We start from the raw sequence: 16537 nt of genomic DNA, 5'->3' as shown, positions 1-16537 counted from the left end.
TGAAGAAAGAGTTTGTAATGATAATCTCTCTTGCTTGATAGAACAGTTTTGCAGCTACTTGTGATTACACACTAATGCAGTGGGAAGCCAATTGATGCTGTTGCAGTGCAGCTCTTTGCTGAGCTGGACTTAAGGGTTTTTTTTCCCATGCAGAGCTTATTGGTAAGGAGCAATGATGCAAGTGCTGGGAAACCATAGGATGTTCCTTTTGGCCCTCTGGAAACCTGAATTACAGAGTTCCTCAGGAACAGCTGTACTGGGGATGCTGGTAGCTGGGTCAAGGCACAGCCTCGGAGGGCTCAGCAGAGTGCTGCAGAGCCCTCCTGCCCTGAGCAGCAGATGTCTCTGAGAGCTCGATTTCCCATCCCATATCTCCTACAGATGCAGCATAGCAGTGATTTCAGCACTGGTAGATGATAAATGCACTGACTGGTGCTGTGGGGAAGGTTCCTTCCAGTCCTGCTCCCTGCCCTGCAGGCAACCGGGATGCAGATTGCATGGGCTGTTACGTGGGGCAGCAAGCGATGTTCTCCATTCCTGCTTAAGCTGAGTGATCCAAAGCTTCCCAAAGTCTGACAGTCTTGAGTGTGCACTTAAAAGTCTCCGAGCTGCTTAGCAGTTTTCCTGTGCTGTGTTCAAAGAGCCAAGCATCGCAAGCACCAGCAATTCTTATCTGTGTGTTTTATTTCCCAACCGCTGTTTGCATTTACTTCATTCATTACTTTTCTCAATCCATCCCAACCAGTACCTTTGCTGTGAGCTTGTTTTTCCCGCTGGTATTTCTGGAGGAAAAGGGTGTGCAGGAAGCTGCTTTGGGCAGCAGCCATGGAGGCTGAGGCTGCCGTGTGTCTGTTGTCCAGCACCCCAACCTCGTTGTTCTTGGTGGTTTCGTGGTGTCCACTCTTGCCTGCACCACTCACGACTTATCCTTGTTCCATTCTTTTCTTTTCAGGGGCTGTCAGAGCCTGAATAATTTAAGAGGGAACAAATGAGAGACGTTCATGGAGGACTCTGTTCTTACCTAGGCACAATTTGACAAGCATGTAGATTGCCTTGGGTTTCCACTGCACCTACCACAACTTTACTAAGAGAAAAGCCCCCTTTCCTAGACATCTGTATCATTCTTGCTTAGTAAAGTTGTTCAAGATCAGCGCCTTTGGAATTGGTTGGTAAATGGACAAAGACTTTCTCTTTGCCCGGAGCTCCTGACAGCCTCCAAGTACCAAAGAGAACTCCACACCACTAGAAAGCAAGAGACAGCTGCTGAATGTTGGAAGCTACTGCATTTGGCAAAAGAAGCTGACGCTAAGATGCACACTGTTGTGTTTGGTTTTCTGCTCGTTTTCTGTGCTTTCTGAGCCCTATGTGTGCCTGGAAAGTTTAATGACCAATTCCTTCTTTCTCAACATGCAGTTTTACTTCCTACCCCCAAAAGCTTTGGGTTCTGTTCTTGCTTTTTGTTTTCCAATTCCAATTTATTTTGTCACAGATGCTGTTCAATTGTTTCCATTAGGAATTGTTTGGGAACATAGCTATGGTTTCCTTTGAGGCAGGGAGATACAAATAAGACATTCAGATGTCCTCCTCTCTCTCACAAAGTTCAGCAGTGGTTCAGCTTGCATAGAGGCTGCTGGTTTCGAGCGTAAAGCAGAGCTATCCTTAGCAGTCACAGAGTCATTAAGGTTGGAAAAGACCTTTAAGATCATCTAGTCCAGTGATGTCATTCAACTGAGAAATGACTTCATTAAATGTGGAAACCTTCTTACAGTTGCTCAATTTGGAAGCTGCTGAATGAAGCTGACCCCTGACGCTTTACAGAAGAATAAGGCTTGTGTTGTATTAACAGCTGCTTGGAAACCACGTGCAATAAATTTTGTTTTTGTGCCCACCACTAGGATAAAAGGCAGCGTTCACCATCTCTGGTACCCTTAGAACTCTCAGCAGAGCAACATTGCTTAGATCAAAGTTTAGAAGTCTGCTTCTGTGTGGGTGTCAAAGCATCTCACAGTTCCTTATGCTAAAAGTAACAGTGTACTTGCAAAGGCCAGCAAATGCTGTTCTTGTTCAGCTTTAATCATGACATTTTCCCCCTCATCATCCCACACAGGTCTCTTTAAAGGTTCAGGGTTAAAACTTTTTTTATTTTTATTTTTTTAAAATGTGCATAAGTCTCCTGTCAAAATATATCAAGGAGGATTTTGCTTTGTGTTTGGAGTCCTGTTCATTTTGTTGCTAGTGACACTTACTCTGGAAACTTCAGGGTTTGAGATGATGTTATTTTTGTCACAGAACGAGGACAGTGTAAATACAGAATGTAAAGTAGAAGAACTTAGTAGTGCTTCAACAAGCTGTTTGACTAAATTGAAATAAATGTTGGTTTGTTCAAAAAAAAAAAAAAAAAAAAAGAAAAAAAAGCATGCCCTTTCTGGATCTTGTTACTCTTGACTTTTTATTCCATTTCTTGACTAAAGTGAGATGCGTGCCTCCATTCACTCACTCAGCTGTGAGGCATTGCCAGAAGACTGTTCCTATGTGTGTTCCCCGCAGATGTGTTGCTGGGCTGGATCAGGATGAGCGCTGGGTTCAAGCCCCAGCCAAGAGAATGGGTGAATGAAATTGAACACGCAGACCTACTGTGTTTGTCCTCAAACTATTGTGTGGAGCAATGGCTCTTTTTCTGAGCTTTTCCACACTCCTTCATTCAGTAAAAGTATATTCTAAAAGGGCTTTGCTATGCCTGGGGAGGTAATGAGAGTCCCTTGAAGGGCTCAAGGTTGGTCAGTAGCGCATCTATCTGTTGGTATTTGTGGACAGGAGCTGGCTAGGAGCATCTCCCTGATAGATGAGTGGATTCACTCTGTGTGTGATGTCCTCTTGTTATTCTTATCGTGAGCTCAGAGCGGCTTACATGAGGGGTCCTATGGAAAGGCCCATAAATGGAAAGAAACCTCCCATCATGGATGCTCATCACAGCTGTAAGCTGTTATATGGATACATATTTTGGGTTGGGACACCTGATGAGGAGGACCACAGGCGCGTCTGCCAATTGAGTGCTGCCAGGTCAAGCTGCACACTTTCCTGAGAGCCTCTTCAGAGGTCAAGGACGTGTCCTGCACTCACTTGCTGCAGCTCCTGGGTTAAAGGCTCATCCACAGGAAGCAAGATCCTGCCCTGTATCCATCTGAGAACCCCTTTTCCTCTTCTCCCCATGCCTTCCCTAAAGCTGCCTCTGGCAATAGCTTTACGCCCATATGAAACCGTAACTGTGGTGGGAGTGACTGCTGTGGTTGTTCTTCTTACCAGCACTCTTGGACATCAATGAAGTCGTGTTTCCACGCGGAGAGCTCTAGCACTGTGCCTTACCCTTGTGCAGCTTCTCTCCCAGCGGCCCAGCTCCCTCATTCTGCACGCTCTCAGGGTTTCAGGAACTTCTCTTGCAAAGTCTCTTGAGACCGTGCGCCTCTGTGCTGCTTCTCCAGGCTTTGGGCTTTCTCTCACCCTTTGAAACTTTCCCAGAACTGCGGTGACTTTTCTCTGACCTCCGGGAACCGGCGCTCTTGAGCCCTGACGCTCCGGCTGGCACAACCAAGACCTGGAGACTACTTTGGGATGTCAGCTTTCCCAGCACATGCTGGATGAAAGCCTCATCTGAGCAACACCAGCTAAAAATAAAAACTATTCAACTGGAGCTAATGGCGGCCTGCCATGAGTTATTGCTCATTAAAGGGAATTGTCAGATGCTTAACTTCAGCTAATCATTTCCTGCTGTGAGATCGGCCTGGTATGAAGCATACTCAAATGTGGGAAGGGGATTCACAATAACTAAATTTAGTCAAGGGTGTAATTTACTTGGGCTCCCTCTGTAGTTAATGAGAAGAAAGAGGCTCCTGCAGGGGGGCATCCTGCTCTGCATCGCCCTCGGGCAGGAGCAAGCACGGCTCCTTGATTGCTGGGAGAAACCAGCGCCCCAGCTAGGTGAGTGCCTGCTGTTCTCTGCTTCATCTCCTGCCTGGAAGCAACAACTGGGAAGCTTTGTTACTGCGATCCTCCCAGGAACATCCTTTTTTCATCACAGCAAGACTACGGGGAATTCTGCAGAACATCATCTTTGTCAAACGGCTCTTCTTGCCCATTTCCAAGAAATATTAGCTATGGAATAAAGAAACAGTTGCGTTCTGAATGTTGTGTGATTAATTTATTTTTTCCAGTTAATTTTGGAAGTTAGTCTCGTTTGCATGTCTGGCAGTGATCCCAAAAGTCAAAATTTGAGTTCTCACATTACAGTGACTGGAAAGTTTGTCAAGTACGTCTGCTTTTAGCAATGTAGGTTTCTTTCTCTGTTGGACTAGAAACATTTGCATGAAATATTTAACTCCGTATCTCTCTTTAAATTTGGACTGAAGTTGTTTTATCCACATAAATGGAATTGTGAGAGTCCTGCCAGATTGATTTGTGCTTTTGGGCATTACTTCCAAAGTGAAGCTTCAAGTGATGTTCTGAGATACAAACAGAAGACTTTGCCGAAGCTTCCCAGTCTGCTCATTTCCAGGCGGTTATAAAGACAGGGAGAACATTTGAACTTGGAGTGAAATTTGCATTAAGATTTTGATAGCAGCATTTCAAGGTATCTTTGCCCTATGGGTGAAGCAGGGTCCTATGCTGCATCCCCTTGTTTCTTCCTTGCTGGCATCTCAGATGCAAGCAGGACAGGGCACAGGTGGGAGCCAAGGAGGACTTCAGGAGAGTTTTGCAATTTCATTGCACAAGTCAAATGCACTTCTAATCTAAAGGGCTTTCCATGCCAGTTGTCCTTTATCTGTGTCCAATGCGGGCACTGAAAATTTCCTCATGTTCACTTGGGACCTGGTACAGACGCAGTGCCTGAGAAGGCAGTTTATCTGCTGACATTAAAACTTGTCAGGTTCATTATTTACATTTGTCATGAAGCAGTGTTTAGCATTTTCACTTGAGGAATAGCTGCAAAGTGACTTTGAATTATCCAGATATTGCAACCTCCCTATGTTTTAGCAAATCCATGCCAGATTTTACATGCAGAATAGGCTCTAATGCTAAAACTGGGATCTGTCCTGTCATCTGCCTAAGCCACAAGGTTTTGTAACCCTGACTTGTGCCAATAAAAATGTTTCTCTGAGCATGTTTTGGACATTGAATACAAAAGCACAGAAGAGACCAAAGAAACTGCTTATTGCTCCTTCGGCCATCTTTGCTGAGTAGAGCTTTACCCCTTTAGTGCTGGAGCAAACAGGAGGTGGTAGAGCCCCAGGGAGCTCATAAAGCTTCATGGGGCCTTGAGATGTGACCTGGAGCCTACAGCCTTTTGGATGCAAGAGCTGCTCTTGGACAGGGCTGGGGGGGACGGGGAGGGGTGAATTTTGGTGGCTTGGATGATCCTTGTTTGTTTAGTGCGTAATACTAACATAGAGGATGTGCTTGTGCACAGGGGGAGTCTGGGTACCTCCCTCTTTCCAGGATTTTGTGCTTCAGAGATTCCTGTCCTTCAGGAAGCTGTAGCTTGAGAAAGGACCGAGTCAGTCTTTCATCGACATCTGATTCAATTCTGTCTTTGTCATAAATGTTATTTTACAGCAATCACTGAATATGGGAAATGAGCTCTGCTGAGCAGAGCGGTGTTAATTTATGTGCTCATTGGTCAGATTGTCATTATTGGCCTTCATTCATGAGTGGAATTATTTTTGTGGGAAAAAAAAAAAAAATTGATTTACATGCACATGCTAACAGAATTACCGAGGTCCCACTCTGGCTCGTCTTCTCTGGCTTCTGTGAAAAAATCCTTTTCTCTCAGGCTGTTTTTCAGGGGTGAGAATTGGAGCCGTGCCTACACCCTCTGGTCCCATGTAATGATTCACCTCTTCTTAGCTCAAGCAGGAGTATGTCCTGGCATAGTTATGCATCTTCATAGCCCTGTTCTGTATCAACGTCTGGTTATCAAAGCATACTTGCCTCCTATCATAAACAGTCTACGGTTAGTATGGATCAAAAAGAGAAGCCTTTCCCACTTCCTGTTACAGACTCGGGTTCTGCAGATGGATCCAATGCTGTGTTATCCTGGTCAGACCTCTGCTCCCCTGTGTGCTGTGGGGAATGGGGAGGTAAAAATAAAACGTCTTGGTGTTCAGTTCCAACAGCAATTCCTACTGGCTCAAGTGGGAATACAGCCATACCGCTAGAAGACATCTGTGAGGTTTTTGTTTTTCCTTTCACCCAGCATTGCACAGAGCTGGAACCTTCCATTTTCCAAGTAAAAGAGCTGTGATTTTGTAGCCGTCTGTTCACTGCAGCAACAACAGCAAGCATTTCATGACTCTGGCGGTGTGAAAGCTCTGAATGTTAAAACTCTTTGCACTGGCTGTGTATCTGCCACAGTCATATTGCCAGAAGTTTCTTGGAGATTCGCTTAGGGGTGTTTTGGAAACTGTCATTTCTCCTCGCTGAATGACTGGGTTGGCCAGGAAGTCCATCTAGCCACACTCATCTGCTGACCTCCACGCACCCGTCCCGCTTCACCAGAGATGTTTTTTTAGACAGGCCTACAGTGACACGATGACCACGCAGTGCAGCTCGCTGCCAGCCCCGCAGTGCCTGCAGAGCTGCTGCGGTGTGCGTTTAGCCACTTGTTTCTGTGGGTGCCTCAATTACTGCACCATGAGCCTCTGTGTCGCACTCAAAGTGCTCACTGGCTCTTCTTGAGCACAGTCTGCTTCCAGACAGCTCTCACAGTACACTTTGCAGAGCGCATATGTGCTAGTGCTTTGCAAGAAGAACACAGTAATGTGTTCTGCTTGATCCACTCCGTGTTTGGATCTCCACCTCCTACCACGTGCCATGATAAATGTGTTTGTAGCGGTATGTGTCACAGAAGCAGTGCTGCTCACACAAGCAGGGTTTTGGAGGTCATCCCAAAAGTCTTTCCTGGCAGATTTCATGTGTTTCATTTCTCTGTCTGTCGTTAAGCGAGCTCTGCTCTTTCTTCAGCTCCACTCTTGCCTTTGTGACTGTGTCAGGTTGACCTGTATTATGTGTAAAAAAGTCATTCTCAGCAGGGATGGCAAATAGCAAGTGTGACTCATTTAAGAATATGGCCGTATTGGCAATTCCTTGGGGGGGGGGGAAGATTATGAATATTGTGTATGGATTGTAGGTGTGTGTTTTTGGACAGCACATTTGTTCATGGTGGGGAATAAGACAATGAGGTGGGAGTGCTTTGTACAAGTGTTGGGTATTGAGCAGAGCCACCCAACGCTGGAGGTTCTCATGGTGTCTGGGTAGCAGACATATGTCCTTTCCATTCTGTTTCCCTGCCTGTCCTCCAGCTAGAGAGCACACTCATGTCCAGAAAGAAGACAAGGCTAGGGCAGTCTCCATGTCCAGCCTTGAACTGCTGCATGGCCAACCAAGCCCAGGTCTCCCTCCCTGATCCAAAACAGTGGTGAGCTGGGACATGCAGCAGGCAGGGAGAGTGAAGGAGACTTGATACCTGCTAGGGTCATGTGCCTAGTCCTAGGGGTATGGAAAATAGGCCATTCCTGGTAAATAGCCTTTTCCATTACCATTGCCATGACCTTGAGCAGGAAAGTCACAAGCCTACTTCAAGTAGGATTGTTGCACTGTGTAACACTCCTCACTACCCAAAGCTTCTTGAAACTTTTGGGCTGGCAGTATTCTTCACTTGCTGGTCTGGAAGCCTGGCGATCAGTTTGGAGATCATTACTGGCTGTAGGTTAAACTTCAGACAAAATTCCTACAATTGGTGATGGTAGTCTGTTGGCCAGCTGTGGGACTTTGAGTGTTTCTGCCTCACTACTGCCTTTTCTTGGGTGGCAGTGGAGAGTTCCTGACAGTCCTTGGACTGGTGGGGTTGGATCAGACTCCATTTCACCTCCTATCAGCTCCCTTCCATTACTAATAGGTAAATTGACAAGGTGCCTTTGGATCAAGGTTGTAGTTTGGGCTACGCTGCTTCCAGGATGTAGTAAAAGCCTCTCTGTACATTAATTAACAAAGACAAGGAAGATAGTTTGTCCAAGTTTTCACTCCACCTCTTGCCTAAGCCCTCTCCCCCACAAAGTCTGTATTACACGTGCCTTCCCCAGATTACATCCCTGAAAGTGACAGCATGCAAAGAGGTGAACAAAAGGATCAGAAAATCATTGTGCTTGGAACAGAAAAACTGCCTGAGCATCATGTGGAGCCCACCCCTTGAGGCTATCTGAAGCCCATTGAATGGAAGATAAGCTGCCCACAGACAAATATTATCTTGCGCTCATCATTTAATGCTATTACACATTCACAGAATATCAGCAGGAGCTGGCTGAAAGCAGGCCTTTCTGAGATAAGACTCCTGCTTTGCCCTGATGGAGGAATGTCTGAAAGCAGTGGACCAGAAAGATCTGAGCAGCTCTTCCTGGGATCTGCCATGTTCCCAGGCACACTCACTCCAGCTCCTCCCGTTGTCAGAAAACAGACGAGTGTATTTTCTGCTCTCAGGGAAATGGACTTTGACTTATTCTACTTGGTTACAGTTATTTCCACATGTTCTAAGTACATGATTTTTGATGCCAGATACGTAATAAATCATTGGTTTGACCTCTGACTGAGGCTGTCTAGTTGTGATGTCTCAGAACTGCACTTTACAAGGTAGGCTGCAATTTCTGCTGGCTTCTAAATCAGAATAGGCAACTGTTCTCTGGGAGGGCAGCTCTCCCTCACCATGTGCATTACCCAATATCCGCAGTGGTGTTTGTTGTTGGACTGAAAGTGACTGCATGCACCAGGCTGCATTCGTGTGCTGTAACTCATGTTTTTGTTTTCTGCTGGGTTGGTTAGGAGACTCAGAGATAAGCATCTAAAAATGTGCAGTAATGTTAGATGACTGCTTTCTGATGTACAATATGAGACATACTTTATAGGAGTGTGACAATTTCTGAATTCTGTAAAAATAAATAAATAGTGATTTCTTCTTGAGCTGAATGAAATAAAACGTCATGGTCCCCGGTTGCTCCTGGGGAGGGAGTTGCTTTTGCCACAGTTTCAGGAAGGTGAGAGCAGGACACTTGTTCTTAAAGGGCAATTGAGAAATGTTCCAGCAACTTGTTTGCTTTGTTTCTAAAGACTTATTGATATTGGCACATTTTTGGTCTTTGCTCCGTGGGATGAGGGAGGTTGTCCCATTTCCAAGACACGGAGCTGAACACGTGTATTGATAATCACAGTTGGATATGGTTCAGAAGAGTCTCCTGCATAGGACATAATGAAAATCTTTGGTTTAAAGCCTGCCTTGTATCAACTTGTGTGTTTCCTTTGGTTCCTTTGAACAATTTTGTCATCTACTGTAATTGTTCATTTCAATTTCATAGTTCTAGAGTAGGTTTGAAGTCTTCTAACAAATTACTTTCAGGGACAAAGCAGATAATTTCAAGGTGCTTCAAATAACCTTCAAAAGTTAATATGCAGTCAAACCAACAGTAATGTTATTGGGTCTGGCTAAGACTGAGAAACATTTGTGGCATCATGACCTGACAAAGTATTGGTGGCTCTTGGGTCTCTTGTAGTAATCTGCTCTTCATGCCTAGCTTCTTCCTGGCAATTCACAATGAAATCTGTGAGAAGAAGCTGAGAAATTCAGCACTGAACATGAAATTCAGGCTCTCATCAAAAACTGGGTAACTGTGCTGCCTGTGACCTTTCGTAAGGACAGATGTGTGGTAAAGTGTGTAAGATTGTAAAAGATGCATGTTGCATGGCATATTCCTCTCTGGCATGCAACGAAGATTACACAATGTTCAGAGGTCACAAAATTTTCCATTGAAGCATCTTGTGTTTTCATGTTGAGGAATGCCAAGTGTTTGATGTGAGCTAGGAAACAGGAGAGGGGCTGTTTTAATCCGTCACGTGTACTGTTTTCTTGCAGAGGCATATTCGGTCTCTTCCAATGAAAACGGGGGCAAGTCCGATTCAGTGGCCAACTTACAGCCCCAGCCATCCCTCAACTCCATCCAGAGCTCTCCCGGCCCCAAGCGCTCGACCAACACACTGAAGAAATGGCTGACGAGCCCTGTGCGCCGGTTGAACAGTGGGAAGACCGAGAGCAACATCAAGAAGCAAAAGAAGGTGCGAGATGGCAGGAAGAGTTTTGACCTCGGCTCACCAAAGACTGGAGATGAAACCACTCCTCAAGGAGACAGCGCAGATGAGGTGGGTGTTGGTGCCTGTTGCAGGAAAGAATCTCTGATGGTGGTGGGTGATTCATGCTTAAGCGAATGTAGCTCGCTTAGGGTCTACAAGAAGCAGCGAATTGTATGAAAAATTAAATGGATTAAAGCTGTGCTGCATACAGCACTGTCTTCCAAAGAACAATGTAATACACAGGGAACATTTCAGAGTCTGCATTTATTGTTATCATTTGACAAGATTTTTTTTAATAGCCTGCTGGAAATCTGCCAAGGACAGAAATGAAGCTATTTCTGAGCAGCTGTTATCACTCCTTGCTGAGGTTCATATCACCTTTCTCCTGCTATGGCAGTGTAATTCCTTACTGAAAGAGAACACTCAGAGAAATAGCCACATTTCTGTTAAACCAGCTGCGTATTTGTAGCTGCAGTTTCTCTGCAGGCATGTTCTTTGCTAGAATGGCTCTTTCCTGATAAAGTGAATGTGGAATCACAGGCAGAAAATGGAGAGGTTACGAACTGCAAGCAAATAGAGAAACACATTTTGAAAACTGTACATCGAGTTCTCATTTAAATTAGAAAATGTTTTTCTGTCAGCATGCAGACAGATGTAACTGCCTTAGCTCTTATCTCACACAGTACCTATATTTTCTGAAAAAAGCAGTGCACAAGGATTAACAGGCAAAACCATACATCTTTAATTGCTTCTTTTTTATGATACTTGGTATTACCTACAACTCTCTTCACCGCCATACTGAGGTAGTTTTAGTATTACTAGTGGACTCAAAGCCTGGTGGTAGGGATCAAATGTCTAAAAAGACAAAAAGAAGCCCCTACTTGCCTCTAATTTTATTTCATTTTTCTTAGAAGAGCAAGAAAGGTTGGGGAGAAGATGAGCCAGATGAAGAATCTCACACACCTCTTCCTCCTCCTATGAAGATTTTTGACAATGATCCAACCCAAGATGAGATGGTAAGACCTCCCTTACTGTATTAATTTGCTGTTCTTAAACATTTTCTTAAAGCATTTTTTCATGTAGCTGTCTCATAGTCATTTCACGGAGGTCTTCCAGTGTCTGGGCTTAGGTGTGTGCTTACAACAGACATCTGTGTGTGAATCATAACCTGATACCTTTCTATATTTACAAATAGTGCCTGATGAGCAATTTAGCCTTGCTATCTCATTTTATGACAGGTGTTGTGTGTTTGTGTTGTGTGGGGTTAGAAATTCCTCTCAGGCTGATTGTGCATGTTCTCCACATAGGTTTTAAAAGTGTCATAGAACCACAGAATCATAGAATCATGTTGCCAGTGGCTGGCAGTCACAGTAGCAGTGGTATTTCATGGCAGCCTGGGCCTGAGGAAAAGGACAGGTGATGGATGGAGTCTGCCTGAATCCAAAATACCACCCTTACCAAGAGCTACATAACTTGTGCTCTGCACAACCCTGACCCTAACCTTTCTGTGTGATTGTCTCACCATACAACCTCAGCTCTCAATTGCTTTAAACTTTCAGGTGGGAAATCCCACCCAGTCATATCATTCAGCATTTCTGGGTTATATGTGTATCAGCTCCACTTAGTGTAGAAGCTCCCAAGGGACCTGAAGTTTCTCTCAGGAATGCAGAGGGCCTTGGTCTTTGAGTGCCATGTTGCCCGTCATAGTTCTCAGCTGTTAGTTTGGGTCTGTAGAGCATTACATCAGGAATTTGTTGCCATAGATGGTGTAGTTGTTCACAGAGTCCTTCAATTACTGTTTTGTACTTGAGCTGAGAATCTGTGAACTTGGTTATGGAAGTGTTTCTCAGATAGCACAGGTCCTGTCTGTGCATGTGCTCTTTACCCATTCCCAGTGCTGGCATCTCCCTTGCAGAAATCCATTCCCCCGTCTAGCTGCTTCCTGCTTTCCTGCTGGCATCTGTTTTTAGCACTGACACTTCTGTATCTCTATCCTCTGATTGTAATTACTGCATGCCAAGAAGCAAGGATAGGGGAGATTAATAAAATGTTAAGAAAAGAAAAAAAACACACACAAAAAAAAGCCCAACCCAAACACAACAACCCAGAATGTTCTTGGGTACGGTTCAGGCAGGAGTTTGGAGCAAACAACTGTGGGACTCACATAGCAGAGTGGTGGAGGAAAGGGCTCGGGGCTCACTGCTAATCTGTCAGGAAATGTTACAACATGATGGTGGCAGCGAGGCCAGAAGGAAGCAGCTGGAGGCGCAGACTGCTGCCCTCTGAACACTGCGAGTGCTGCTCTGGTGGATCCGTGCCCAGCACAAGAGCTCCTGGCTTTCTCTTTGGGGCTTTTAGCTACATGTTTGGGGGGTTGTTATTTAAAGAAAGCCAGACAAGACAAAACAGCAAAACCCTGCTCTTGTTGTGGTCATTACTTTTGTTTTTTAACACGCTGTGTCATTTCACTATTCTGTAAAAACGTTTCTGACAGCACCAATCTTGTGGAACTAAACTGTTTTCCTCTCCAGATGTCAGAGCTTTATAGAGCATTTTGGCATCCTATTTCTTCACTCAGTCCTAAAAGAGAGGATGAAATAGAACAAGATGCATCTGAGACCTTTTTATGTTCTCTTTTTCTTCCCCTATTCGCTTTATGTCCCTAACTCCCTGGCACCAAAGCCCCACGTGAGCGATGTCTGAGCCATTCTGGAGCCAAAAGCTCTTTAACTGTGTTACTTGGTCCTAGATTTTGGGCATGTCCTGTTACTGCTTATTTGTACAGCCTGTGGGTTGGGGAAGAAGCAGTAGCAGGAGGGGACATCCACGGTGCCCATGTGCAAGACAGCAGTGATCACAGATCACAGAGATCACAGAATCATTAAGGTTGGAAAAGACCTCTAAGATCATCTAGTCCGACCATCAACCAATTCCCACCATGTCCACTAAGCCATGTCCCTCAGTGTCACGTCTACCCTTTTCTTGAACAGTGATAATGCCTCGCTGCTCTTGGAGGCCCATAACCAAAAATTATCATAGCTCTTCATATTACAAATTTATATTACTCAATAGGGAATTGAAATGCCACTTTTCAATGTGCCCTACACAAACCAGGCTCTTTTGTTCATCACAGAAGTGTTTTGCTTCACCCTGAAAGATTTTTAGGCAGCAAACGCACCTGTGCTCCCTTTAAAATCCTGCCATTCTATACTTTTCAGAGATACTGAGCAATTTCAGTTAAAATAAGTGAGAGCAACAGCTGCTCAGTCCCCCAAAAGTTGGACTCCTCCAGCAAGAAGGGTTATGTTAGGCAGTACAGTCGTGTTTGTCCACTATCTCTGCTCTCAGCCTTTTTGATCCTAGACGTGTCCGTTGCATTGAAGGTGAAACCTGCTGTCTGAGCTTTTCCATTTCTATGTGTTTCCTGCATTACCAGCCTAATTCCTCAATTACCAGCCTGATTACCTGTAATTTTTGTTGTTGTTGTAATTAGAACTGTTGATTAGATGTATTATTTGAGTGAAAGATGAGACTACAAGGGGCAGGCTGTTCTCTTTCCTGTTCTGTCATGAAGCTTCTGGTTAAAATTAGCCTCCTTTGCCTTTTCTGTGTCCTGAGGCTGTGTCACTCACCAAAGGGCTGCTGGAAGAGATGGCCCACTGCCTAATGCCTGCCATCACCTTTCCACTTACTCCCCAGCGATATTTGATCTCTTGTTCATTGGCACCTGCCTGACGACTTTGCTGAAATAGGTGCTCCGCAGAAGACCTTTATCAAGCGGCTGAGAGATGAATCAGCTTTTTCATAATTCTAGTGCAGATTTTTTAAAGAATTAGCCATGGTTAGTCTGTGTCTGCCTGCCAAAAGCTGATTGCTGAAAGGTTTAGAGTTTTAGTCAGTGCTAGTAGTTTGGAATAAACACTCATACAGGTGGGATAACAAATACCAATAAATACCAATTCCTGCAGCTGTCATCTGAGTACTGTTTTTTAGACTGAGGTTTCTTAGGACAAAGACCTACATGGGCTAAGAGGACACCCCATGTAGAGCACAAACCTGAAGCTGAAGCTGAGTATTATGCAAGGATGCCATGCTTCACTGGGCATGAGAAGGTTTTTGGCATCACTGTAATGATGTCTTGGCATGTCAGGGGGTTTGTACAACTGGCAGCTATCAGTCTGAATGTGAAGATGTCAAAAAATGTTGCATGAGATCAGATACCTGAAATTGAATACCTGTGACCAACAAGCAGAGATATAGCAGTGAAATTGATGTCACTAGGATAAGTCAGCATCTCCAAAGAGTGCACCGAGTACTTAGGATGGATGAAGTACACAAGGGCATTTTCTCTACACTGATTGCAGAGAGGGAAGAGAAAAGATACAGATTTTTGGATGGCTGAAGTTGCAGTGCGGGGTGTCGTCTGAGGAGTTCATGTGGAGTTGCAGTTAGTCTTTGGGGAAGGAACTGGGGAAGAATGATTTTATCCCCTGTAATTCCAAGCGTACTTTCACTTATTGCATTTATTCAATATGGGGGAGGGGGTAATTTCTTACATCTGCAGTAAGAAGATCAATTTTCTGGAGACTGTAAGACCATAGATGTCCGTGGAAGGAGGAGCCAACAGACATTCAGTGTATTGTAAGCTGGTTGCAAATGAACTTCAGTTCTTTGATGCCATTCCCTGGTTCCTGGCCTTGGAAATGCTGCAAAGGGATGTGCAGCCAGACTTGGCAATTCTATGCTTGTTGATACAGCAGAACTCTCTCATTTGACTGTGCATGTGACTCTAACCCTCCTGCTCCCCTTCTGCATTCATTTTTCTCCCATCTCAGAAGCTGCTTCACTGACCACTGGTTTCCTGTCCCCTTCTCATCCTGCTAACTTTTCCTTTGCAACCTGGTGTCTTGCAGTCCTCTTCTTTGCTAGCTGCTCGGCAGAGCTCCTCTGATGTCCCAACTGCTGCGGATCTTGTCAGTGCAATAGAACAGTTGGTCAAAAATAAGCTGGTAAGTTTAGCACTGTGAAAACAACATGGCTCTAAGGAAGGGCTTTACAGTCTCCCTCTGTTTCTGGTTCCCTTGCTTTCCACCTTCATCTGCTATGCTTTTATTAACCCTGTTTCAGTATTGCACACTCTACATGTGTGGTCCCATGTCTATTGGAGGAGGAAAAATATCCTGTTTCATATATTAGCTTCTCCTAAGTTTTCCCCCAGACGATTCAGAATGTTAATGTAAAGGCTATTCCTTTTTCTGGATGTCTCAGGACCTCTAAAATTAGCTAAATGCTTGATTTTAGGGTGTTTCACTTGATTAATCAGGATTAAAGCAGATTTGTGATGCATGTACAAAGGTTTATTCCCTTCCATGTATTGGAAGGATGGAGAGGGCCAAAGCAACACATTGAAATACAGTAACTGTGCAAGCCACTTTATCTAGTGACTCATTTCTGAGAGTTTTGGCATCCTCTTTGATTGAGATGTTCATACGTGATGGTAGTCTGTGTTCAGAGGGTGCAGTATTAGAGTAAGTGGCAAAAGATCTTTTTGGTGCATGGGAAACTGAGAAGGACATTCCCAGAAAATTTACTCAGAATAGTTTTAGTCCATTGAGGGACTAAAAAAATTAGAAGTATTGCATTAACCCAGTTATATGTATTTTCAGCGGGTTTTTTTTTTTCTCTCCCTCCCATATGTGCTGTTGGGTCAACTCAATTACTTTCCAGGGATTTGGGGGAAACTTTAATCATGATGGAATGTTAGTATGTACCCAATTGTTTGTTTCACTTTGTGTCTTACTTTGCTGCTAGGAATTCTTATTCAGTCTTTGGCAGAGAAAGACTGACCACATGTAGCCTAAACTTGGGTCTGGTTGTGATACTGGGATGTTTTCAGGTTGTTTTGAATTTGGGGCTACTGGAACATCTTTTTACGCCTTCTGGCAAAAGGACATCTTTTCTGGTTTAATGCTATGTTTGGGGGAGGAGGGTTTGTATCAGAACCTGTCTCACTACGTCCTATGGGAAATTATGGCTCCTCTGGGTTTTAAACTGCACTGTTGATTGCAGAGTTGACTTGAAACAGGAGGTAACACTGGTGCTGGAATTCAAGGATAATAATTTTTTTCTATCGTTTTTTGGGGCTTTTTTAGACCCCTGAAGGAGGATCTTACCGAGGAAGTTTAAAAGATGCCACAGGCTGCTTGAATGAAGGAATGACGCCTTCAACTCCCCCAAGAAACCTTGAAGAGGAACAAAAAGCCAAAGCAATGAGAGGCAGGATGTAAGTTCCCTTGTTGGTTCTGATTTCTGAAATATGCACCCAAGTAGGACATGTGGCTGCATGGAAAGAATACTTTGTAGTCAGTGAGCG

At 44.4% G+C, this 16537-nt stretch overlaps 1 protein-coding gene across 12 annotated transcripts in view; it reads left to right on the top strand.

The window, feature by feature from the left end:
- The window catches only part of KALRN (kalirin RhoGEF kinase), a 445988-nt gene that overhangs the window by 389526 nt on the left and 39925 nt on the right, over positions 1 to 16537 (top strand). For 9 of the 12 annotated variants that reach the window (XM_052676076.1, XM_052676074.1, XM_052676077.1 and 6 more), the window contains 3 exons: positions 9950 to 10233; positions 11076 to 11180; positions 16317 to 16447. In XM_052676076.1, the coding sequence (XP_052532036.1) occupies positions 9950 to 10233; positions 11076 to 11180; positions 16317 to 16447 (520 nt within the window). Of the gene's footprint in view, positions 1 to 952; positions 5334 to 9949; positions 10234 to 11075; positions 11181 to 15077; positions 15174 to 16316; positions 16448 to 16537 lie in introns of those variants that run through there. The other 3 variants (XM_052676088.1, XM_052676075.1, XM_052676080.1) reach the window with 3 other exon arrangements.

Source organism: Tympanuchus pallidicinctus, unplaced genomic scaffold (assembly GCF_026119805.1).
Source record: "Tympanuchus pallidicinctus isolate F22 unplaced genomic scaffold, pur_lepc_1.0 scaffold15, whole genome shotgun sequence".
NCBI lineage: Eukaryota > Metazoa > Chordata > Aves > Galliformes > Phasianidae > Tympanuchus > Tympanuchus pallidicinctus.
The sequence above is the reverse complement of the archived record's forward strand: the minus strand, read 5'-3'. Positions and strand labels throughout refer to the sequence as shown.